This window comes from Bos javanicus, chromosome 11 (genome assembly GCF_032452875.1).
Source record: "Bos javanicus breed banteng chromosome 11, ARS-OSU_banteng_1.0, whole genome shotgun sequence".
Lineage (NCBI taxonomy): Eukaryota > Metazoa > Chordata > Mammalia > Artiodactyla > Bovidae > Bos > Bos javanicus.
In genome coordinates, this window is record NC_083878.1 from 101,230,712 (window position 1) to 101,254,192 (window position 23,481).

The 23,481-nt window shown below is 55.1% G+C and overlaps 1 protein-coding gene across 1 annotated transcript; it reads left to right on the forward strand.

Annotated features, from left to right (window-relative positions):
- The first annotated feature begins 7,094 nt into the window (after window positions 1–7,094).
- Window positions 7,095–22,692, forward strand: PLPP7 (phospholipid phosphatase 7 (inactive)). The gene is made up of 2 exons (XM_061433868.1): window positions 7,095–8,116; window positions 21,394–22,692. The coding sequence occupies exons 1-2, from the start codon at window positions 7,666–7,668 to the stop codon at window positions 21,756–21,758; spliced, it is 816 nt and encodes a 271-aa protein (XP_061289852.1). The 5' UTR covers window positions 7,095–7,665; the 3' UTR covers window positions 21,759–22,692.
- The last annotated feature ends 789 nt before the right edge of the window (window positions 22,693–23,481 follow it).

Consider the following 23,481-nt stretch of genomic DNA (forward strand, 5'->3'; position numbering starts at 1 on the left):
ATTTCCTTTAGGATTGACTGGTTTGATCTCATTGCAGTCCAAGGGACTCTCAAGAGTCTTCTTCAGCACCACAGTTTGAAAGCATCAGTTCTTCAGCGCTCAGCCTTCTTGATGGTCCAACTCTCACATCCATGCATGACTACTGGAAAAACCATAGTTTTGACTATACTGACCTTTGTTGGCAAACTGATGTGTCTACTTTTGAATACACTGTCTAGGTTTGTCATAGATTTCCTTCCAAGGAGCAAGCGTCTTTTAATTTCATGGCTGCAGGCACCATCCACAAGGCCACAGCTGGTCCTCCAAGGGCTCTCAGCCTCAAGGGTGCAGTCATCATGAGAACAGAAAGGCATTTCACAGGTGGGAAAGCCCTTGTTTTGCAGATGGAAATGTTAAGTGCTGAAATTCTGTTGCCCTGGGAGACAGGGTTCTATCCTTAACTGTTCGGGACCAGACAGGAAGCCAATGGTGAGGCTTGAAATATCCACCTGGGAGACAGGCAGGCAGGGTTGGTGGGCCAGGCAGGTGGCTGGAGGGGGACATGTCAAGAGGTGAGGAGGCTACAGGGCCCACCTGGCATGACTGAGACACCTCACCTCTGCAGGGAGTGGGCTCAGACTGGCCAAGCTGGCACAGCTAGGATCTCAGAGCAGGCTCTGAGCTAGCCTCCCCTACAGAGGGAGACACGGGCCCGGCAAGGTCACACAGGGAGGGCTCTAGGACTAGAAGCCAGGCCTCCTGGCCCCCAGGTCCGTGATAGCCTCACTCTCTCTGCAGGGGCAAATGTGCGTCATGGGGCCTTGCATAAAGCCAGGTGTCTAGGGTGGCCGCAAATATTTCCAGCCAAAGGCTCAGGCACACATTTCTTCTAGGTCTGATCAGCTGGCCTCCCCACCATCTCAGGCCCGTGTATTCCCTCCCCCATATTGACTGGACACCTGGGCTGGGCGCTCAGAAGGCACCAGGGAACACAGCCAGGGCCCAGACAGACAGCAGACCTGCTCCCCTCAGCACTCACATCCCCGTGGGCCCCAGAGATGCCAAGAATGATGAATGGAGGTATTAATTAACATGAATAATAAATAGGTACAAATTCATACTTGAAACAGTTATGAGTAAGTATTGATTGCTATAAATTACGACATGTATGAGTAAGTTGCTTTGATGAGCGTGTCCAGTAGCGAGCTTGGGGAGGGGAGGGTGAAGGATGCATGTTCCAGGGGTGTGAGGGGTGTGATGGTGTGTCAGGCAGAGTGTGTGGGTGACTGTGTGTGTAAATGGGTGTGTGTGACAGTGTGAGTTGGTATATGTGACAGTTGTGTATAACTTTGGGGTGCGTTTTTGTGTCTGGGAGGGGTATGTACGTCGTGTGTCCATGTGGGTGTGTGTATGAGGTGTGTAGTCATGTGAGTGACCACAAGTGGTGTGGGTGCAGATGAGATTGTGTGTATATTGTGTATGGAGGTGTGTGCCTTGTGTGACGATGTATGTCACACAAGTGTGTGAGTGTGTGAGTGCAGAGGGCAGTTTGCTGGTTGTGCGAGTGTATGTCTGTGTGAGTGTGCACGATGGCTCACGTTCATGCCTAGGGGTGGATGTGAGCCCCTGTGTCTGTGGGTGAGAGTGTGTGTCTGTGCGGATGTGTGTGTGACGGTGAGTGTAGGGGGGAGCACGTTTGGGGTGTGAGTGGGTGGGCCGTAGGGGCGTGTGTGAGTGTGCATGTCTGTGCACGTGTGCGTGCAAGATGTTATTTTGGGGCTGGAGAGGATCCTTAATGAGCCTGTGGGATGAGCAGGGAGGGCGGGGGAGGGCTTGCTTCTTCCAGCCTGTAGCGCAAGGGCCAGTCCGCGTCCCCGGCTTCGCCATCGGAGCCGCAGTTCGGTGCAACAAACGCCTTCTCAGGTCTCTCGAACGTACCCCGTCCCGGCAGGAGGGAGCAGCGGCGCCCGGGTCCTGGCAGCGGCCTGGGCAGCGAGCACGGGTGCCTGCCACCGGTCACCTGGCACTGTCCCCCGGCGCCCCCACCCCGCCCGGGCATCCTCGCGGCGGCGGGGTTGGGCATCACCGTCCCGCGCGCCGCAGGTGCGGGAGGACGCGGACTCCGCGCCTCCGAGGCTTGCTCGGCCCGGCTCCCCGCGCGCGCCCCGCCGCCGCGAGCGACGGGGACGGAGGCGTGGTCAGCAGGCTGGGTGCGGGCCTCGGATCGGGTGCGGCACTGGGAGTTCTCCAAGGTGCTAAAATAAACCCAGCGAAGGATCAGGTTTCCCGACCGAAATAACCCAGGAGCGGCCTTGGAAATGCGAACTGAGAAAGCGATCCGGGGCGGGAGCTGGCGGGGTTGGGGGAGGCGGTGATGAAAGATGCTTTTCGCAAGGCTGCCTCTCCCTCCTCTCCCCGCCAGCTCTGCCTCTCCCCAGAGTGGAGCTTCTCACCCCTCCCCTCCTCTTTTTGGGGCCATCACCCCCAAATAGCCCGCCTCCGCTTGGCCATCTATCTTTAACAGCAAGATTTGTAGATCAGAGCCCAGCCAGCCAGTCATTCCATATACGTTTACTGAGCTACTAGGTGCCAGATGGGCTTCCCAGGTGGCTCAGTGGTAAAGAATCTGCCTGCCAATTCAGGAGACGTGGGTTCGATCCCTGGGTCGGGAAGATCCTTGGAGAGGGAAATGGCAACCCACTGCAGTATTCTTGCCTGGAAAATGCCATGGACAGAGGAGCCTGGCGAGCTACAATCCATGGGGTCACAAAGAGCTGGACACGACTGAGCGACTAAGCAATAACACCACCTAGATTCCAGGCTCCCTGGACAACTTGTGCCCCCAAAGGAACAAACAGACAACAGGCCCTGCCTCACGGGCTCTCACTCTGCTAAACCCATGCAGAGCAAGTAAGTGTATGACGTGTTAGAAAGGAAACTGACCAAGGAGAGAATTAAAGGGCAGGAGAAGGTAAGGGGTATTGGGGTGATGTTTGAACTCTGAGGTATCCTGCTGGCTCACGCAATGATTCAGAGAGAACCCGTTCACCTCTGAGCTCTGGTGTTCTCGTTTGTGCCTCAGGGACTAAAAGCCTATGAAGCTGCGGCAACAGTTGAGACGCGGGTTTAGCTCTGAGTCTGCCAAGGAGCAATGTTAAGTACAAGTTAATGATAAATAGTAGTAGTATTTATCATATTTATCATATCATAACTGAGTATTATCAGCTCAGTAGTAGCAGCTGATCTATCTTAAACATTTAAAGACAATGAATAACAAGGGTCTATGATGTATAAACAGCTCTAGGCCCCAGGATGTTGCCAGAAAATCTCTCCTGCCTTCAAGTGACAGGCAGTGTAGCCAAGCGGTTGGGGCAAGGACTTTAGGCTGAGTCCTGAGACACTTCATTGCACACCACACACTCCTCTCTCAGTAACGGACAGTGCTAGAAGAGAGAAGTTATATGGACCAAGGGCCAGGTGAGGCGATGGTTCAGAGAGGCCAGGTGGTCTGCAGACATGTGACCACCTTTGTCCTGCCCGTTGGTCTTGCATGGGGAGGGGGGCCTGACACATAGCAGACCCCAAAAAGTGTTCCAGGGGCTTCTCTGGTGGTCCAGTGGTTAAGACACCATGCTTCCAGTGCAGGGGGCACAGGTTCAATCCCTAGTCAGGGAACTAAGATCCCTCCTGCCACAAAGTCAGAAAAAAAAAAAAATTAAATGTTCGAAGAGGGAGAGAGCGAATGAGTGAGTGACAAATGAGGCCAAGTGGGTAGGGAACAGAAAAACTGTGGGAAACGGAAAAACTCATGGCTGGGAAGACAGCCTTCTGGCTCAGAGTTATAGGGATCGGCCAGCCCACATCTTAACTCTGGTCTTGCTTGATCAGCTCTGTGGCCTTATAGGTGATGTCACCACTCTAGCCTTTTCTTCCTCGGCTCTAGAAGAGTGTGGTTAGACTTGCCATGTTGGCTAGAAGTGTCTCTGACCCTGTCCTGGTTTTCTGGGTCTGGGCGCTGCAGTAGGTGGCTTAGGTTGACTCATCAGATCTCACGGGGTTGCATCCAAACACCGTTTTATCTGGTACTCGCTGCTATAGCCACTTATTTACATTCTGCCTCAGTGCACAGGGGTGTGTGTGTAAGGATGGCTATGCCGCCTAATACTTAATAGTTTTGAACAGTCACAAAATAGAAACAATCTACATGTCTAAAAACAGAGAATTGCTTCTGCAAAGTTTGGCCCAGCCACATGAAAAAATACCAAGCAGTGGTTGAAGACTGATGGGTTGTCATGGAGACATTGCCAGGTCCATATTGTTATATGGAAAGGGAGAGGTTAAAAGGATATATAAATACAGTCATACTTTAAATGCATATTTGTTTATCTCTGTATTTGCTATACATAGATACAGTTTAATAGATATTCTTTCTGATTGTTAAAGTAATACTTGGTTGTCATAAAACATTTCAATAATTGGAAATGAGAAGTGCGAATTCCTTTGTAACCTGACCGTTCTCATGCTAACAGTCGTGGCACCCAGGCAATAGAATTTCTTTTTTTTTTTTTTTTTTGCAGCAACATGCAGTGTGTAGGATCTTAGTGCCCTGACCAGGGATGGAACCTGTACCCCCTGCAGTGGAAGCACAGAGTCTAAACCACAGGACGACCAAGGAAGTCCAGGGTTACACCTGTATTATATCATCTGTATTCATTGAATTTATTGCTGTAAGACTGTAACATTTGATGATAAGAAAAAATAAGGCTATTGGTAAAAATATACTGTTTTGGAAACTGGCTAGTTATTTCACAGGTGTATATACTATCTCCCCAACTATACAGAACTATAAGCAGGAAGAGATCAATGAAAGCATCAATTCAATGGATGAATGAATTCTAAGATGCTCAGAAGTGGGACAGTGTAGCCTGTGGTAGGAGCTCATAAAGGATTGGTGCCTGCTTCTCAGTTGCCTGAGAAGGTGAACTGGGTCACCCCAGCTTACAGATGGAGGGGCAGGTCTCAGTCTGAGTGAGCCGCCTGAGGGAGAAAGAGAAGCCAGGAGTACTGGCAGGATGTGCCTGTGGTCAGTAAAGTAGAGGAAGCTGAGCTGGGGTTTGAACCCAAGGTTGACCCAATCCAAAGCCCACTTTTCACCACTCCTGGGCCAAAGTCCAGTTGGACTCCATGGCCCTCCCCGGCATGGAGCCCATTGTAGCCCTGGGAACCTGCCGGCAGCTCTTGCCAGGCCAAGATGCTGACACAGGCCTCTGGATATTAATAGCCCCTCTCTGGGCTGGGCTCCTCCTCCCCTCCTGAGGTCAGCCTGGATCATGGGCCCCACCCAGGAAGAGTGGGGGGAATGCCCTGCTGGAAAGCTGAGTGGGCACATCCCAGTCCCTGTGGTCTGCAACATCTGAGTCTAGAGGCCCCAGGGACTTCTTGGGATTTGGGCCTCACTTCTTCTGGATTTCACCCCACTGAGCCTCAGCTTCCTCATCTGTAAAGTGGGCATGATATCATGACTTTGCTGGAAGGCTGGTTACATGGTATCAATAAGCTAGAACACAGAGAGACCACAGTATACTGCTCACTCTCCATGCGTTCTGCACCCAACTTCATGTGCATCTGTCCGAGTTCAGGACAGGGTCGCACAGGTCATCATGGCCACACCCAAGAAGGTGGGATGTGACACAGTCTGGGACATCCTCCTCTGTCGCTGCATGGGCTGAGTGGAACATTCTGGAAGAGAAGTGCCAGGAATCCACAAGGAACCCCAGACTAAGGATTCCTGGTGTCTGGCTTCTCACCAGCGAGGTATGGAGGAGGGGCCAGACTTCGGGGGGCAGGTGGGTGCTTCTGAAAGAGTCACTCAGAGGGAGAGAGGTCTTTGCCTCATATGTTAAACAGACCAGTTCCTAATCCAGAAGCTTGAAGGCTCGCTACGTAGCAGGGACCCTGCTCAGCATTTTGCGTCAGTGAGACATCATCTCTTTGACTTCACAATAGCCCTTGGAAGGCGGACACTAGTATTTCTGTGTTACGAGAGGAAAGACAAAAAAGACTAGGCCCAGAGACACCAAGTGACTTGCTAGGTCCTACAGCTAGTTGGTGGCAGAGCCCCAGGTCATCCCCCATCTGTCTGACTCTGGAGCCCCCAGGCTGGTTCCAGGCGACCAGAGAGCACGCACCCCACCCAGGCAGCTTCCTGTCTTTGGGAGTCTATGGACCTGCTCCCTGGGAGGCTGCAGGGTAGATCTGGGGCTTCCCAGGGACAGGAGGGGGCTCCATGCTTGGGAGGAAACCTGTCTTCATCCAAGGCCTTGGCTGCTATAATAAATCATGACACCAGGGCATTCACTTCTAACTCTGCTGGTTGCCCTAAACCAGTGGCTTCCGTTTGAGTCCAGGCCCGGTCAGACCTTAAAGGGCTGTCAGATTGGGTTTCTGCAGCAGGGGAAGCCCAACTCAAACCCCGAATCCTTGAACTCAAATCCCTCTTGGCCTGCTCCTCTCTGGGTTGGCAGCCTCTCTTGCCCCCTCGGTCCATGTACCACCACACGGGCTCCCAGACCTCACAGGAAGCAGAAGGCTCTCCCCTATCCGGGGCCTCTCACCTGCTCTTCCTTCTGGGGGAAAGCCCCCCACGACCCGCAGGCCAGGCCTGGAGCCCTGTTGTATGACCCGGAAACACATCCGCGTGATGCTTGCAATCATTCACACATGTCATTCATTTAATCCCTGCTGAACTATAACTTTTTCCGGGGGGACAGGTATGCACGTGGTGTGTTCCCTTCGCTACAGTGCCAGGCACCTCGTGTGGCACCAGGAGCTTGGGAACTATTTACAGATTGCCCGAAGCTGCTACAGTGATCCCATCCTCCACAAAGCTCCAGGCAGCGGAGGCCACCTCCAAGGGGCAGATCCATTACCGACCAATTCATTACCCCTCCCTGAAATCAAGTCTTACAGATTGAACAGTCGTGCACTGAAGCCAAATTCAAGACTGAAAAATGTCAAAGCCCAGCCTGCCAGCTTAATGAAATGCTGGCACGGAGGGAAGGGGCTGGGCTCAGCCCCGCCCCCAGCAGACCCAGAATGATGCTGTCAGTGACGTCATTCACCCCATCGGGTGTCCGGAGAAGCCTCTGGCCTGGGCTCCGCTGTCTGGTCCATGGGACCAGATCCAAGCCGTCCAGGCCAGTGGGGCAGGTGGGCCTGGCTCCCCGGGCTCTGGGCTGCTCAGAGGGAAGCTGGTCAAAGCAGGGGTGAGTCAGGGGCCCACCTCTGGGCCTCTGGCTGGGGGCTCAGCCAAGGCCAGACCTACAGGAGGACTACATTTCCCAGAGTCCCCCAGGTACCCCCCCCCCCCCGAGCGAGCCATTGGGAGATTTAAATAGCCCAGGCCCGAGGCAGCCAGGCCCCAGCTGTGGACGCGTCTGCCTCCCGGTGGCTCCATTGGTGCTGGCCGGCACTGGGGGGCTCGATTGGCTGCCCAGCTGGCACTGACATTCCCCAGGAGCCGGGTGGCAGCCGGAGGTAAACAGCCATGTGCAGGCCTGCTCTCTATATTTAACAGCTGCTGAGGAGCCGGCAGGGAGGCAGAGAGCAGGGGCGGCTCCGGCGTCTTTGGGGGAGAAGGGCCTCACGGCCAGGCTGGTACCGGCCCTTGCCAGGAGATCGTCAACAATGCCCGCCTCCCAGAGCCGGGCCCGAGCCCGGGACCGCAGCAACGTCCTCAACCGAGCCGAGTTCCTGTCCCTGAACCAGCCCCCCAAGGGGGCCCCGGAGCCCCGCAGCTCGGGCAGGAAGGCCTCGGGCCCCTCGACGCAGCCCCCAGCCCCTGGGGATGGGGCCCGCGAGCGGCGCCAGTCCCAGCAGTTGCCTGAGGAGGACTGCATGCAGCTGAACCCCTCCTTCAAGGGCATCGCCTTCAACTCCCTGCTGGCCATTGACATCTGCATGTCCAAGCGCCTGGGGGTGTGTGCCGGCCGGGCCGCGTCCTGGGCCAGCGCCCGCTCCATGGTCAAGCTCATCGGCATCACGGGCCACGGCATCCCCTGGATCGGGGGCACCATCCTCTGCCTGGTGAAGAGCAGCACGCTGGCCGGCCAGGAGGTGCTCATGAACCTGCTTCTGGGTGAGTGCACCCGCCCGTCGTCCACCACCCACCCAGCCAGGCCTTGTGGAGGGAGCTGGACCCACCCCACCCCTGCCAGGGCCAGCGGTGCCCCTCAGAAACTGACTGGAACAATCTAATGAGGTTAGCAGGAAGGGTGCCCCAGAAACAGGCAAGCCTCTGGCTTGGGGAAAGAGGGAGCTGAGGATGTCCAGACCATAGTCCCCTGCAAAGTGGGAGCCTTGAGAATGCAGAGCCCCAGCGGGAACTTCTGAGGAAGAGCCCTGCCCTGGGCAAAGCACATTGCTGCCCAGAAGCAACTTGGAGTGGGTGCCGGAGGCCTTGAGGGATGTGTCTGGGAGTCTGGCGGGTGCTCTGGAGTGGGGTGTCTAACCCTGTCACTCCCATCCCACAGATAGATCCTTGAGTTCCTAGGCTGCTTGCAGGCAGCAGTTGGGAGCTGCCCACCCTCCCCCATCACCCTGCTTGGCTCAGGGACCCTGAAAGTTTCCCAGGATCCCTGGTGGGTGCAGGGGTCCAGTCTGGGGCTCCCACCCGCTCAGGGCCTCCGGGAGTGCTTACCTGCCCCTTCCCTTGGCGAGTCGCTGGAGGAGAGGACCTGGGGAGCTTTGGTTTGTTTGCAAAGTCTTTGCCACCGGCGTCTTTCGGTCGAGCACTGCCCCGTGCCAGGTGCCACGTGGGCCCATGTGGAAGGCAGGCCCTCCCCTCTACCCAGGAGGTGATGCCCAGCCCCCATCTGGCCCACCCTCCAGGCGCCTCCAGATCCCTGAGGTGCTTGGGCCCCTCTGCTGCCACCCTCCAAGCTGGGCCATGTTAATCTCCGGGCCCTTCTCAGCACAGCCACCATTTGGGACACAAGTGGGGGGCGAGGGGGCATGGCTCAGGCTAAGCCAACACTGACAAGGGGTCCCAGTACCGAAGGGGTGTGGGTTGGGCCCCTGAGAACTGCCATCCAGGGGAAGTTACAGTAACTGTGAGTCTTCCCGCTCGGGTCTCAGAGCATCTGGGGTGGGTGCTGCTGGTGGGATGTGGGGAGCGAGAAGTAGCAGACGTTCGTGCAGGAGATGCCGGGTCTGGTACATCAGTGTTTTCTTGTTCTTATTCCTAAATGATCCATGTTACTTGCTGTTATTCCCAAATAAGCAGTCGCAACGTGGCTGCTGCTCTTACCGTTCCCACTTCACAGATGAGGAAACTGAGGCTCCTGTAAATAAAGCAACCTGGCCAAGACTTCAGAACTTGAGATTTGCACCAAGTCCTGCCTGACATCCTGGCCTGTGCTCTTTCTGGGCACCTGGAAAGCCCTGGGCTTGGGTTGGAGGGGCAGAGCACGGTGGCCCAGGTGCCAGGCCGGGGGGCTTTGGGGGGCAGTGCATAACCGTGGTCTTGTCATCTAGTGCCCGTTGAAGCCTCAGACAGAGCGGTGACTCAAGAAAACTGGGAAGGGGGTGCGGTCAGGTTGCCTGGTGTCCAAGGACAAGCGTGGGAAAGTGTCCTTGAGCTTCTCTCTCAACCCCGCTCCCTAGACCCACCTGCACGGTTCGTCCGTGTGTGATGCTGGAAGTGGTGAAGCTGTACTGGTGATTCATTCAGCACTTACTATATGCCTGGTTTTTCATAAACCACATCATCATGTATCATCCTCACCACAACCCCCAGGGAGAAGCTGCTATGCTCCCTGTTTAAAGAGGGAGAAACTGAGGCACACAGAGACGCTTTGCCCTCAACCATGTGGCTAGTTGGTGATGGAGCCAGGACTGGAGCTGACATAACTCTGGCTGGTCGGGACGAGGCTTCTGGCTTTTACCAGCAACCAGATTCTATGGACACAAAGTTGTTTGTTTCATAGGACAGAGAGCAGGATTCGAGAAATTTCCCTTCTTGAACAAGGACAGTTGTCTCTCAGTTTTTAAAACATCATTTAGTGAGCTCCACTTAGATACCAAGTACTATGCTATGGATGTCTTGTATTTTATGATGTTAAAATCTTTTTAATGACCGTATAATGTAAATTTCAATATACCCACTACACAGATGAGTTAACTGAGGCTCAGGGGAGTCGAGGGATTTGTCCAACCCCACATATCTGTAAGTGGTAGACCCAGGAACCAAGACAAGTCCTCTAGGCTTGCAAACCCCTTGCCTTCCCGCTCACTTTTGGTCTGCAGGCCGGGCAGACCAGTGCACATTGAGGAGTTACCTGCAGAGAGGTCTCCCTTTTACCAGCACTTTTGCTGGCGTATCCAGGTACCAAGACCACGGAGGAAAAAAGAGCCCGGCCTAGAGAAACTGCTCAGAGCAGGCGGGGTGGTCTGTAGACCTGCATTCTTGGTGGGGATGTGGACCCAGAAAAGCAGCAAATAACTAAGGTGGGTTGATCCCACGGCTCTGACCTGGCCTGCCAAGAGCGGCTGCCCACACTGCCTTCTGCCCAGGGATGACAGACCAACCTTGAGGGAAAAACTGCACAGATCAGTCTATTCTTTAGTCTTTGGGACCCTGGGCATGGGGGCAGGGGCTTTCAACACTGGAGCTCTGAGGTTGGAATGGACTTGTCCTGGTCCTCACTCTGACCCTTACTCACTCTGGTCAAGTCAGGTCCCATCGCTGAGCCTCAGTTTCTTCATCTGTACATGGGGCGTCAGGCCTGTGGTGGGGATTCAAGAGGAGCTGGCCAAGGACCAGGGACAGTGGGTGGCAGGTGGACGTGGACACTGCAGGGTCCAGAGGGATGAGGGGCCCAGCCTGGTCCTGCCTGCCTACTCTGAGCACCAGGGATCCAGCAGAATCCTAGGGGCAGAGCCTCCACAGTACCACTGGGACCTGGGCTCTCCTTGGCCCCAAAGGGGAAAACTCAGGAGCCTTGGGAAATGGAGCTCCAGCCACTGGACCTGGGAGAGTCCCAACTGGGCCGGGAGGAAGTCCTCCCTTCTGCTCCCTGAAATCCGCCTCCCTTGCCGGGGGCTGTGATGTGTTACACAGACTCTGGAAGCCTCAAAGCCAAAAGGGGTCTTAGCAGCTGGCACGGGCTTGGCTCCAGAGTTGGCCAGACCTGGGGGCACATCCCAGCCCTGCTGTGGGAACTGGGACAAGTGACTTGGCCTCTCTGAGCCTCATTTTCCTCATCTGTCTAATGGGTTGCTAGGATATTTCCCTGAAGAATTACACATGGCACATACCCACGCCAGTTAATGCTTGTGGAACGCAATCAGCATTAGCAACCTCATCACTATTGCCATAGTCAAAAGAAGTCCCAGGTCCAGGGGCGATCCAGGTCCCCTCCAAGCTTCAGGCACCTGTGACGTGACCTGATTCCCCGCTTTGTCCTCTCTCTGCAATGCCCAGCTTGATGATCCCAAAGCAGGCAGGTAATAGGGGACCTGGGCCATTCCCGTTCACCAGACCTATCCTGGTTTCCCCCTGGGCCCATCCTCAGCAGGAAATGGTTTCCATGTCTTACTTCCATGATCTATAAAATAATCTTAATTGAAATGTCCCTGATTATGAAAATTGTATATTCCTTTTTTTCTATGTCATTTTTCATTGTGGGAAAATAGACATAACCTAGAACTTAGCGTTCCAGCCATTTTTAAGTGTACACCAGTTTGCAGTACAGGCTTCCGAGGTGGCTCAGCGGTGAAGAACCTACCTGCCAACGCAGAGGACCTGGCTTCCGTCCCTGGGTCGGGAAGATCCCCGGGAGAAGGAATATTCTTGCCCTGAGAACCCCAATGACAGAGGAGCCCAGCAGGGCTACAGTCCATAGAGTCAGAGATGACTTAGCGACTAAACGGCCGGAACGTCCAGCACATTCATGTTGAGCAGCCACCACCATCATCTCCAGAGCCTGACCATCTTCCCAAACTGAACCTCTATGTCCATGAACACCAACTCCCCACTCCCCCTGCCCCAGCACCCAGCACCCACACTTTCTGTTTCTATGAATCTGATTCACCTAGGGACCTCGTGTCGGTGGCACCACACAGCATCTGTCTAGTGTCTGACTTGTTTCCCTAAGTACCCTGTCCGAAGGGTGAATCCGTACTGTAGCAGATGTCAGCGTCTCCTTCTTTAAGGCTGAATGATGCTCCATGGTGTGGATGGACCACGTTTTGTTTCTCCAACATCTGTTAGTGGACCCTTGGGTTGCTTCTAGCTTCTGGCTATTGTGAATAATGCTGCTCTGAACACGAGGGTACAAATATCTGTACAAGCCCACGCTTTTACTTCTTATGGGTGTACACCCAGGATGTAATTGCTGGAACAGATGGTAACCCCAGGTTTAATTTTTGAAGAACCCCCCAGGCTGTTTTCCACAGCAGAAGAACTGTTGTACATTCCTGCCACCTGTGCACAAAAGCTCCAATTTCTCCACAAGTGTTCTTGGCCAGCACTTTAAAAAAAAAAAAAATAGCTGTTTTAATGGATGTGAAAAGTGGTGTCTCATGCTTCCTTAGTGATAAATATGGAGAAGGCAGTGGCACCCCACTCTAGTACTCTCGCCTGGAAAATCCCATGGACGGAGGAGCCTGGTGGGCTGCAGTCCATGGGGTCGCTAAGAGTCAGACATGACTGAGCAACTTCACTTTCACTTTTCACTTTCATGCATTGGAGAAGGAAATGGCAACCCACTCCAGTGTTCTTGCCTGGAGAATCCCAGGGATGGGGGAGCCTGGTGGGCTGCTGTCTATAGGGCCACACAGAGTAAGACAGGACTGAAGCGACTTAGCAGCAGCAGCAGCAGTGGTAAGTGGTGTTGAACGCCTTTTCATTATATATCCTTACAATGAGGAAAATTCAAACCAGGACAGATGACAAAGCAAGGGAGGAATTCCTTGGTGGTCCAGTGGTTAAATCTCCAAGCTTTCAGTGCAGGGGATGAAGGTTCAATACCTGGTCAGGGAACTAAGATCCTGCATGCCTTGAGGCCAGAAAAAAATTTTAGTTAAAAAAAAAAAAAGAATGTCTCCCTTAAGCCCCTTCCTCAGGAATAACCACCGCTGCAGTTTGGGTCATGAGCCTCTGGATGTTTCTCTTTGCTTCTAAAATGACCTCCTGCCGTGTTTTGCCCAGCTTGGCCTCGTTCTCACGGCCCTTTCAGGCCTGCTGGGCCACGTACCTCCCATCTGGGCCCCCTGAATCCCTTCACATCAAGCATGAGGGGTTGAGAAACCAGAACCAACTCCTTCAGCCTAGCAGCACTCCCCCGCCAACTCCCCACAAGCATCTCACAGCATCCCCTCCCCCCACCCAGCCCCTGCTCACCCCACCCCAATAATCTGTTCTGTCAGCTCCCCCACCTCCGGCCCCCAAGCCCTGCTCTGGGGGACAGCTTAGGTGACAAGCCCTCTTCGAGGCTTGCATAGCCTGTCCCTAGTTGATGGATATTTAGACTGATCCTAAACCCTCACTGTCGGGAGCACTCCGGCTAGAGATGCCAGCTCAGCTCCACAGAGAGAGAACATTCTCCACCCTTCCTGTCTCATCATCTCAGTGCGGCTCAGCTAAAAGATCCCTCCAGTTGGCCTCTGGCCACCCCCAGATGGGGTCAGGGCCCCCTTGTTGGGAGGGAGCCACTGGGGGGTCCTCTTCTGTGTCACCGCACTCCCCCAGCCAAGCCTGGTGCCCTTCGACTTCTATCTATACCCATGGTTTTGCTTTCCTTGCACCCAGGAGGTCTTCTGAGATGAATCAAGCCACTTTAATATCTGGGTTCTTCAGGTGAGAATTAGGGAAACCTGCAAAGTTCTAGAACTCGCTTAGAGTCATGCCGGCCAGGGGAGTTAGGGACAGACCGGGACACTCCTGTCAGCCCCCCAACCCTGGGCACCGAGGGCTGGGGCAGGGTGTGTGACTGAAGACAGGGCCACTATGGTCAGGAGAGATGCCTAGTTTGTACACACACACACACACACACACACACACACACTGCTCACACCAACATAGCAGAGGTCCCAGTGCCAAATGCCTGGAGTGTTTCTGCCTCTTCTCAGGGTTTCCCTTCCATCAACCTCTCTGCTCACTGCCCACGTCCCCAGAGCTGTGTTCTTCTAGAACAGTGCGCTGGTGTTTAAAATAACTGTTGTGTGCGCGTACGCACGCCCTAAAACACACAAGGCATAAAATTTGCCATAAGTGTCCAGTTCAATGGCATTAAGTTGTACAACCATGCCCACCACCCATATCCTGAATTTCTTTCATCTTCCCCAGCTGAAATTCTGCACCCATTAAGCACTAACCCCCCAGCCCCTGGCATCCTCTAATCTATCTTCTCTCTCTATGAATCTGCCCGTCCTAAGGACCTCATGAAAGTGGAATCATGCAGTATTTGTCCTTTTGTAAAAATTACTTTTTAAAAACGCACACAGATCATGCCTCTTCACGGTCAGAAAAAAAATGTTAATGCAGAATTACAAAAAGACAACAAAAATGAGCCTCATCCTCCCACCCAGTGAGAATCACAGTTAGTTAACATTTAGTGCGGTGACTTCCAGACTTTTTTCACCACGTATAGACACATTTACATCTTAATTTTACAAAAACAGCATTATCCTACTGTAAATCCGGTGTGGTCATTGGCCTTTTCCACTTAAACCCCAGAGCTGTCCTTCCGTGGCTATAAATACACATCTGCTTCATCATTCGCAGCGGCCCCAGGGCGCTCCGTCGTCTAGACTTGGCCGCAGTCTGGCCCATCTGTCTCCGACTCAAGGGCATCGGGTTGGTTTGGGGTTTTCAGCATCACGAAGGATGCTGCAGTGGACATCTTGACCATGAATCGTGGGGCACATCCCTAACTATTTCCCAGGGAGACAGTCCTACCCATGGAAGGGCTGAGTCAAGGGAGGCCTGCCATAGAGACTTCTGAGTCTGAATCCAAAGCCCTTCAGAAAGTTTAGACCGATTTACACCACCACCACCATCCTAGAACGCTAACCGGGCTGTTTCCCAGATTCCTAGAGGGAATGGAATGGGAGAGCAGAGGCCAGAGGAGTGGGTACCCCTCCTCCCAGCTCCAGGCAGTAAGAGATGTCGGTACTGTCTGTTCCTTGCGGGGTCCACAGCTGCCCCTTCCCCACCTGTCCCCGGCCTGCCCTGCTGCTGAACTGGTCCCATGGTGGGCATCTCAGGGGGAGCAGCCAAGCTCGAGGGACCAGGAGGGACCACCCCAGCAGCACCCCCCGCTCCTGCCCACCAGAGTGGGAGAGAAAGTGAGCGCCAAGGCAGATTCTTTTCGCCTCTGAGGCATCCGCACGGCGGGTAATAGTTGTGCTTCCTGCAAGGGGATTTAGGCATCTGAGCCACCCGCCGGTGAGAGGGGCAGGGAGTGGAGATTGTTGGTGGGGCCCAGCCCTGCAGACCAGGCAGCCTTTAGAGTAGCTTCTGGAATGACCCCCATTCTATCAATGAAGGGAGGAAGCTCAGCGGGAGAGCTGTGCCCAGGTCATGAAATTCACAAGCAGCCAACCTTGAGGCCCGCCTCTGATCCTGGAGCCCAGGTGCGCAGCCTCTGCCCTACTTGATGGCGGTGAGCAGAGGCCCAGGGAGGTTAGGCCACCAGCCTGGGTCACACAGCGCTGCAGTTCTGGCCCCTGAACTTGCTGCCAAGCAGACCTGTCCCCACAGGCGGGGGGCCCTGCCTCCCTCCCGGTCCAGAAAGAAATATAGGTCAGGGACCTCGACCTGCCATGTGAGCAGAATTCACGGAACCTTGAGTGACGGAGCCATTTGCTTCTATTTCTGGGCGCCAGAGTATGTGCTGACTTGTTAGAATCAGTCACAAGAGGGCTGGCCACGGTGCTGGGGGAGGGGAAGGCAGCCTGGGGGGGCAGGGGGAGGAGCTTGTGGGGGAGGCCCCAGGGCCATCGGCTCTGCTGGGGAGCCATCCCCCCACAGCCTCCTCTACACCCAACCCTCAAAACCTGGCAGCAGGCAATAGTAGGGGGAGAGACCACGGGCTCATCACACCTGTAGAGAAGCCCCCTGTCTAATTTACTGCCCATCTCTGCACCCCACCTGCCCCCAGTCATCTGGTACCCTGCCAGCCTGGTTCACCAGCCCCAGGCCTGGCCCTAGCCTAACATACTCAGGAAGCAGTGGGACCCAAGATCTATAGGTCAAGTGAATGAATGAAGGACCCGGGAAGCCCAGGGTGGAGGGGCAGTTTTCACCTCATTATGGCCTCAAGGGACAGAGCCAGCCAAAAATAGCAGATTTCCAAAGGCCCAGATGTGGGGTTTTCAAATCATGGCACACAGCCAGCCTCAGAAGCCTCTCAGGGGACAGAGGAGGGTCCCCCATTTCCAATAGCCCCAGTGACAGCCATGGGGCTACTTCTCTTATCTGTTCATATCCTGAGTCTCTGTTGTTCAGTCGCTCAGACTCTTTGCGACCCTGGGCTACAGCACGCCAGGCTTCCCTGTCCTTCACCATCTCCCAGAGTTTGCTCAAACTTATGTCTGATTCTTTGCGACTCTGGACTGCAGCATGCCAGGCTTCCCTGTCCTGCACCATCTCCCAGAGTTGCTCAAACTCGTGTCCATTGAATTGGTGATGCCATCCAACCCTGTCATCCTGTTTCCCCCTTCTCCTCCTGCCCTCAGTCTTTCCCAGCATCAGGGTCCTTTCCAATGAGTTGGCTCTTTGCCTCAAGTGGCCAAAGTATTGGAGCTTCAGCTTCAGCATCAGTCCTTCCAGTGAATATTCAGGGTTGATTTCCTTTAGGATTGACTGGTTTGATCTTGCAATCCAAGGGACTCTTAAGAGTCCTTCAGCACCACAATTCGAAAGCATCAATTTTCTGGCACTCAGCCTTCTTTATGGTCCAGCTCTCACATCCCATTGATTACATGACTACTGGAAAAATCATAGCTTTGTCTTACATTGGGAAAAAATGTTTTGCTGCTAAAAAAGTTTGAAAGGTGTGGGTCTAGCTCGATTCCTGGCCCATTGGTCTCGACAGTCCTCGAGGAGAGCTGGGACACCTGGCCTGGGGGCAGCGGGCAGCGAAGCAGAAGCCCACCTGGCCTCCAGCCTCCACATCAGACTGAAGCCCTGAGCCCAGCTCCCCGGTCCCAGGCAGCCCATGGAGAAGCAGATGCTGTCCGTCCCACCTACTTCCTCCTGGAACCCAGAGGCTCCCTCTGGGCACCTCTGCTGCAGTTCACACTCGTCTGGGAAAGCAGATTCCTGCCAGCGAGAATTTGCCAACTTGCTGAGCCCTGGTTTGCAGCTGAGAAACTTGGTCACTAATTAGATAGATGGCCCACATGGCTTAGATGGTAAAGAATCTGCCTGCAATGTGGGAGACCTGGGTTCAGTCCTTGGGTTGGGAAGATCCCCTGGAGAAGGGAATGGCAGCCCATTCCAGTATTCTTGCCTGGAGAATTCCATGGACAGAAGAGCCTGGCAGACTACAGTCCATGGGCTCACAAAGAGTCAGACACAACTGAGTGACTAATACACACACATACACACACACACCCCCCACATCTTCCTAGTGGCCAGTGTCATGGTTCTGTCTAGGGACCCCATCCTGGTCCACATCAGTCCCACCCCCAAGCCACCAGCCCAGGATGCTGTGGCCTTCCTTCAGGTGCTGAGGGTCTTGGAACCTGGGCCAGATCATTTTGACACTGATGGGACCTCAGAGAAGGAAGTCCTTTTGCTGATGCACCTGCTCAATACCACCCAGCCTCCAGGGTCTGAATGCCTGGCTCAGGCCAGGCTGGGGCTTTGGAGTAACAAGAGCAGTTGTGCCCTCAACCAGCACGTACCGGGCTGTTCTAAGTACTTGGTAGGCACTAGGAGCTCATCTCATCCTGCGAGAACCCTTGTTACAGGTGGGCAGACTGAGGCTCCGACAGGTGAAGGCACTTGTTGAGCCAAGGAGCTGGGACTGGAACCCCACCTGTGACTCTGAAACCTGCACGTTTAACCCCTTACCTGTGAACTGCCTCCTCCCCAGGTGGCGACAGCCTGTCATGAGGTCAGGGAGTGGTCTTTCCGGACTGGAGAGGACTGGCTGCCTCCTCTCAGCCTGGCCTCGTCTCTTCGCTGCTCCGTTGGGCTCAAGGTCCCCGGGGCTCAGATGCCACCACCTTCCTCCAACTTCCACCTGCCCTTTTGGTCCCCTATGTCCTGCTGGGACTGTGGCCTCCATGTCGTGTGGGCTCCAGATTCTCCCAGCCTCAACCTGGGTTAGCAGCCTGCATACTGGAAGGTCTGAGCTCCTGGGAACAAGTTGCCACGCGGAGGGGGCGGGGCATGCAACAAGGTGGGCTCCCTCTGTTAGACTCCTCCCCCTCTCATGGACCGGCAGCCTCTGCATCCACCACTTCCTGCTTCTGCCCCCTCCCTGGGTGGTCCAGGATGGGCAGATATCAGCTGGCCCTATGGCTAATGAGAGGGGCAGGCCCCAGGGAGGGCAGGGCTTCAAATCCCCAACCAAGAGCCCAGACTGCAAGCAGCAACCATGCAGAGGGCAGGGAGAGAGGATTCCTGCTCTGCCCAGGGAGCGCAGTGTTACCCGGGTGCCTGGACTTCCAGCCCAGGGACCACCAGATAAATACCCCGGGACACTCCAGACACTGCAGCTGGCCAGTTTCAAAAGCAGGTTACAGAAGGGTGTGTGTGGAGCACGTCACAGCTTTTATTAAATCAACGCTCTGTAGGTGGAGAGAAGGTTCTGGGATAGTGGCTATCTCTGGGTGGCAGAATTACAGGCGATTTAAAATTTTATTTTGTCTCCTGTTTTGTAAGTTTTCTACAGTGAACATCAATTGTGTCATTTTTTTCCCAAAGATTTTTTTTTCCCGTTTCTGAACAAGAACGATTGCAGGGCAACAATTTCAGTTATCTCCTGCAAAGTTTCCAGGAAAGCTGTCAGCGCCAGGCTGCCCTGATCTGTCGTTTGATACTAATCTTCCACTTTTCACTGGCTCCCCCTGTGTGCCAGGCACTGGGGGGGACCACCTCGTCTGGTCTTCTGGGGAATCCCTGTTGTAGCCCTGAACCTCTTATGTCCCCCAAGCCCTTCCGTCCCAAGCAAACCCAGGACAGGCAGTTGCCCTGCAGGCACCGTGCCAGACCTCCTCTGGGTGCAGGTGGTTGTGATCTTGCCTTAGAGGTGAAAGAAGTTAGGTGACTTGCCCAAGGTCACAGGAGGCTCCAAGGCTGGGGCTCAAATCTGGGTCTCTGGGACACTTGTGAGCCCCCACCTTGGCTGCCTGGGTGAAACGGGGGCCTTGGCTTGGGGCCTTCGTCTAACGGCCCAGAGAGGCAGGGCATCCTCTCCAAGGCCACACAGCGGGGTGCTGGCGGGGGCCGAATGGACAGATTCGTGTCTCCCCTAGGCTCCCCAAATGGGAAAGAGCCCACCCCTCTGCCCCCGGCCAGGACTCAGCTAACACGTGGAGACCTGCCTTCTGTGTCTGATGCTGGGCAGAAGCCAGTGAACAAAACAGACACAGCTTGGCCCCATCTCCACGAAGGGATGATTCGAGGGAGGGAGTGAGAGCTGAAGAGGAGCTGCTCACCACCCAGCGGGGAAGCACGGTGAGGATGATGGAGAGGAAGTCAGAGGGAGGGGAAAGGGAGCATCCAGAAAGAAAGAGGAGCAGAGTAGGATGCTCAACCTCTGGGGCTCCGTCTCGTCCCTGTAAAGGGAGGGCAACAGGGCTCCGCTGCCGTGGGAAACAGTTCGGTGGCTTCTCAGAAAGTTACACATCGTTACTGCACGATTGGGGGGCTTCCCTGGTGGCTCAGCTGGTAAAGAATCCGCCTGCAATGCAGGAGACCTGGATTCGATCCCCAGGTTGGGAAGATTCCCTGGAGAAGGGAACGGCTACCCACTCCAGTACTCTGGCCTGGAGAATTCCATGGACTGTACAGTCCATGGGGTCAAAAAGAGTCGGATACAATTGAGTGACTTTCACTTCACTGCATGATGGAGCAATCCCACCCGTAGGAATGTGCCCCCAAAGAACTGCAAACAGGTTCTCAACCAATCCTCGTCCACAAATGTTCATAGCAGCATTATTCACCACAGCCGAAAGGGGCAGACCACCCAGATGCCACCAACAGATGAATGGATAAAAAAAAATTGTGGCAGGTCCAGACAATGGAATAATAGGCAGCCATAAAAAAGGAGTGGAAGTTTTGATGCCAGCTGCAACATATATGGGCCTCAAAAACATTATGGTACGGGAAAGAAGCCAGACTCAAAAGGTCTCACATTGTACGACTCCATTCGTATGAAACGTAGGGAACAGGCAAGTCCACAGAGCCGAAGGTAACTCAGGGGTTGCCAGAGGCTGGGGGAGGGCGGATGGGGACCGATGGCTTAATGGGGACTGGGTTTCCTTTTGGGTGATGAAAATGCTTTGGAACTCGATGGAGGAGGGTGTTTGCCCAACATTGTGGATGCACTAGAAGCTGCTGAACTGTACCCTTAAAAATGGTTAGTTGTATTAATAGTTAGTGTTAATTGCTCAGTCATGTCCAACTCTTTGCAGTAGCCCACCAGGCTCTTCTGTCCATGGGATTCTCCAGGCAAAAATACTGGAGTGGGTTGCCACTTCCTCCTCCAGGGGATCTTCCCAACCCAGGAATTGAACCCAGCTCTCCTGCAATGCAAGGAGATTCTTTAAAGTCCAAGCCACCAGGGAGGCAATTGTACACATGAATCTCACTTCAACTTAGAAAAGATAGGTATGGTGACACCCTGTTCTTGGTACTGGAGGGGACTTCACTGAAGTTCTTAGGGAAAAACCAGCAGCCCAGAGCCCCTTTGGTCAGGATGAGATTCTCCAGGTGCCCACAGTGGCCCACAAGACCCCTGCTCACCACTCTCTCATTCAGCACCTTTACCTGTCCGAACTCCCCAGGGAGGGCTTCGCTAGTGGCTCAATGGGAAAGAATCCACCTGCCAATGCAGGAGATGCAGGAGACATGGGTTTGATCCCTGGGTTGGGAAGATCCCCTGGAGGAGGGCATGGCAACCCACCCCGGTATGCTTGCCTGGAGAATCCCACAGACAGAGGAGCCTGGCGGGCTACAGCCCATGGGGTGGCAAGTGTCAGACATGACTTAGGGACTAAACCACCACCGCCATATCCCAGGGAAGTGTGTTCCAGGGAGAGGGAACAGCCACAGGCGAAGGCCCCGAGGTGGAAACCTTGCTGGGAGGTCCAAGTGGCCCAAGTGAGGAGGGGGTAGGGTGGGCGGGGGCAGGGTGGCGCTGACGACCTGGGGGCCCCCCTCTCTCCCACCCGCAGCCCTGCTCCTGGACATCATGACGGTGGCCGGCGTGCAGAAGCTCATCAAGCGGCGTGGCCCGTTCGAGTCGAGCCCCAGCCTCCTGGACTACCTCACCATGGACGTGTATGCCTTCCCCGCCGGGCACGCCAGCCGCGCGGCCATGGTGTCCAAGTTCTTCCTGAGCCACCTGGTGCTGGCCGTGCCGCTGCGCGTCCTGCTGGTGCTCTGGGCCCTGTGCGTGGGGCTGTCGCGGGTCATGATTGGCCGCCACCACATCACCGATGTCCTCTCCGGCTTCGCCATCGGCTACTTCCAGTTCCGCCTGGTTGAGCTGGTGTGGATGTCCTCCAACACCTGCCAGATGCTCATCTCCGCCTGGTGAGCCACCCGTCCACGGGGTGGCCCGTCGGAGGAAACGGGGCTGGCAAGGGAGCGGGGAACCGGGCCGCCCCAGCTCATCCCCTCACCCCCATCGTGGTTGGAGGCTGGTGACGTCAGGCCGACACGCCAGCGACCATCCCATCCCTCCCACTGTGCGGGGCGCCCCCTGCCCCCTTAATCAGACTCTGAGTCCCTCTGTAGACGAGCTGGGGCCCAGCCGTGGGGCAGCCCTGCTGGGCTTCTGCTCTGGAGGGTACCAGGCCAGAACCACGCGGGGGGCCAAGTCTCGTCTTGTCCTTTCATCACCACGACCGTTGAGTTCCTGGCTGTGCCCACCTCACTGTAGCACGATGCCTGATGAAATACCCACGGCCCACCGCCCAACGCAGGTGCCATCACCATTAACAGTCACCGACAGCTTACTTAGGGCAGCGCTTTCCAAAGGGTGCCCCACCGGACACCAGCCTGCAAGACGCCTTGGGAGGAAAAATGGTCTTGTGGTCAAACAAATTTGGGAAATGCTGCATACACGCTGGACGTCCCCGGGGGCCGGGACTGGCATAAAGGCTCTGACAAGTCCTGCAGAAGAGCTTCTTGTCAAACCCTGTTTAATCCCTGTTTCCTAAACTTATTTGACCACAGAACCCTTTTCTCACGGAACAGCTAGGAACCCTCCAAGGAACCGAGTTGCTCCAGGGGCATTTGGGGAGACGCTGCCCAGGAGCAGAAGGGCCTGAGGCATGAGCTGGCCTCTCCCGGTGCTGGGCCCCGGAGCCCAGGGAGACCAGGTGTCCGGGCTGCTGCCCAGGAAAAGCCTTGGGCGGCAGTGCCGCTTTGGCCCCCAGGGGCCAGACTCTGTGTGACCTAATAGGTCGTGTCCAGGTCAGCCGAGCCGGATGTGCAGTTCACATGACAATACAGATGACATGCAGCCATCTCGTCTGTGTGGGTGTTTTTCCTTCTCTGATGCAAGTTTCCAGGTGGGAGAGTCCCTCTTAACTTGAAGGTAGGGGAGCCGATTCCTTTACCCCCAGTCAGGCCACAGGGTCAGGTGGTCAGGGAGCAGTGGGCTCCTAGGGCTGAGTTGCCCTTCTCCCTGAGGTCTGTGCTAGGGTTCCCTCCATCCCCAGGCCCTGCACTGGCCACTCTGCCCCAGGGCCTGGTTCTGATCAGTTTGGGAAGCCCCCACCGTGGTGCCAAGGGAGATCTCCCCTGGGGGCCAAGACGCCCCCTTATCCCCTGCTGGCCAGAGCCCTGACCCAAGGATGTGGTCGGTACCAGGACAGGGGAGGCGGGACGAGGGAGACATCAGTGCCAACCAACCATGGATTCCTGTCCTGGCTGCCGTTAAGGAAGAGCCACAGACTGGCGGCTTAAAACAACCATAGCATGCTCTCTCTCAGTTCTGGAGGTTAGGAGTCCAAACTCAAGGTGTCCAGAGGGCCACGCTGCCTCTGAGACTCTGGGTAGAATCCTTCCCCACCTCTTCCGTGGAGGCTCAGACCGTAAAGAATCCACCTGCAATGCAAGAGACCGGGGTTCAATCCCTGGGTCGAGAAGATCCCCTGGAGAAAGGAATGGCTACCCACTCCAGTATTCTTGCCTGGAAAAGTCCATGGACAGAGAAGCCTGGTGGGCTCCAGTCTGTAGGGTGGCAAAGAGTCAGACACGACCCAGCGACTAACCCTTCACTTTGACCTCTTCCGGTTTCTGGTGGTGGCTAC

Excerpts from the sequence above, each read along its gene's own strand:
- PLPP7 (XM_061433868.1), top strand. The coding sequence starts at position 7,666 with ATGCCCGCCTCCCAGAGCCGGGCCCGAGCCCGGGACCGCAGCAACGTC. Across the intron at positions 8,117-21,393 it reads GCTCATGAACCTGCTTCTGG|CCCTGCTCCTGGACATCATG; the intron begins GTGAGTGCACCC and ends TCCCACCCGCAG.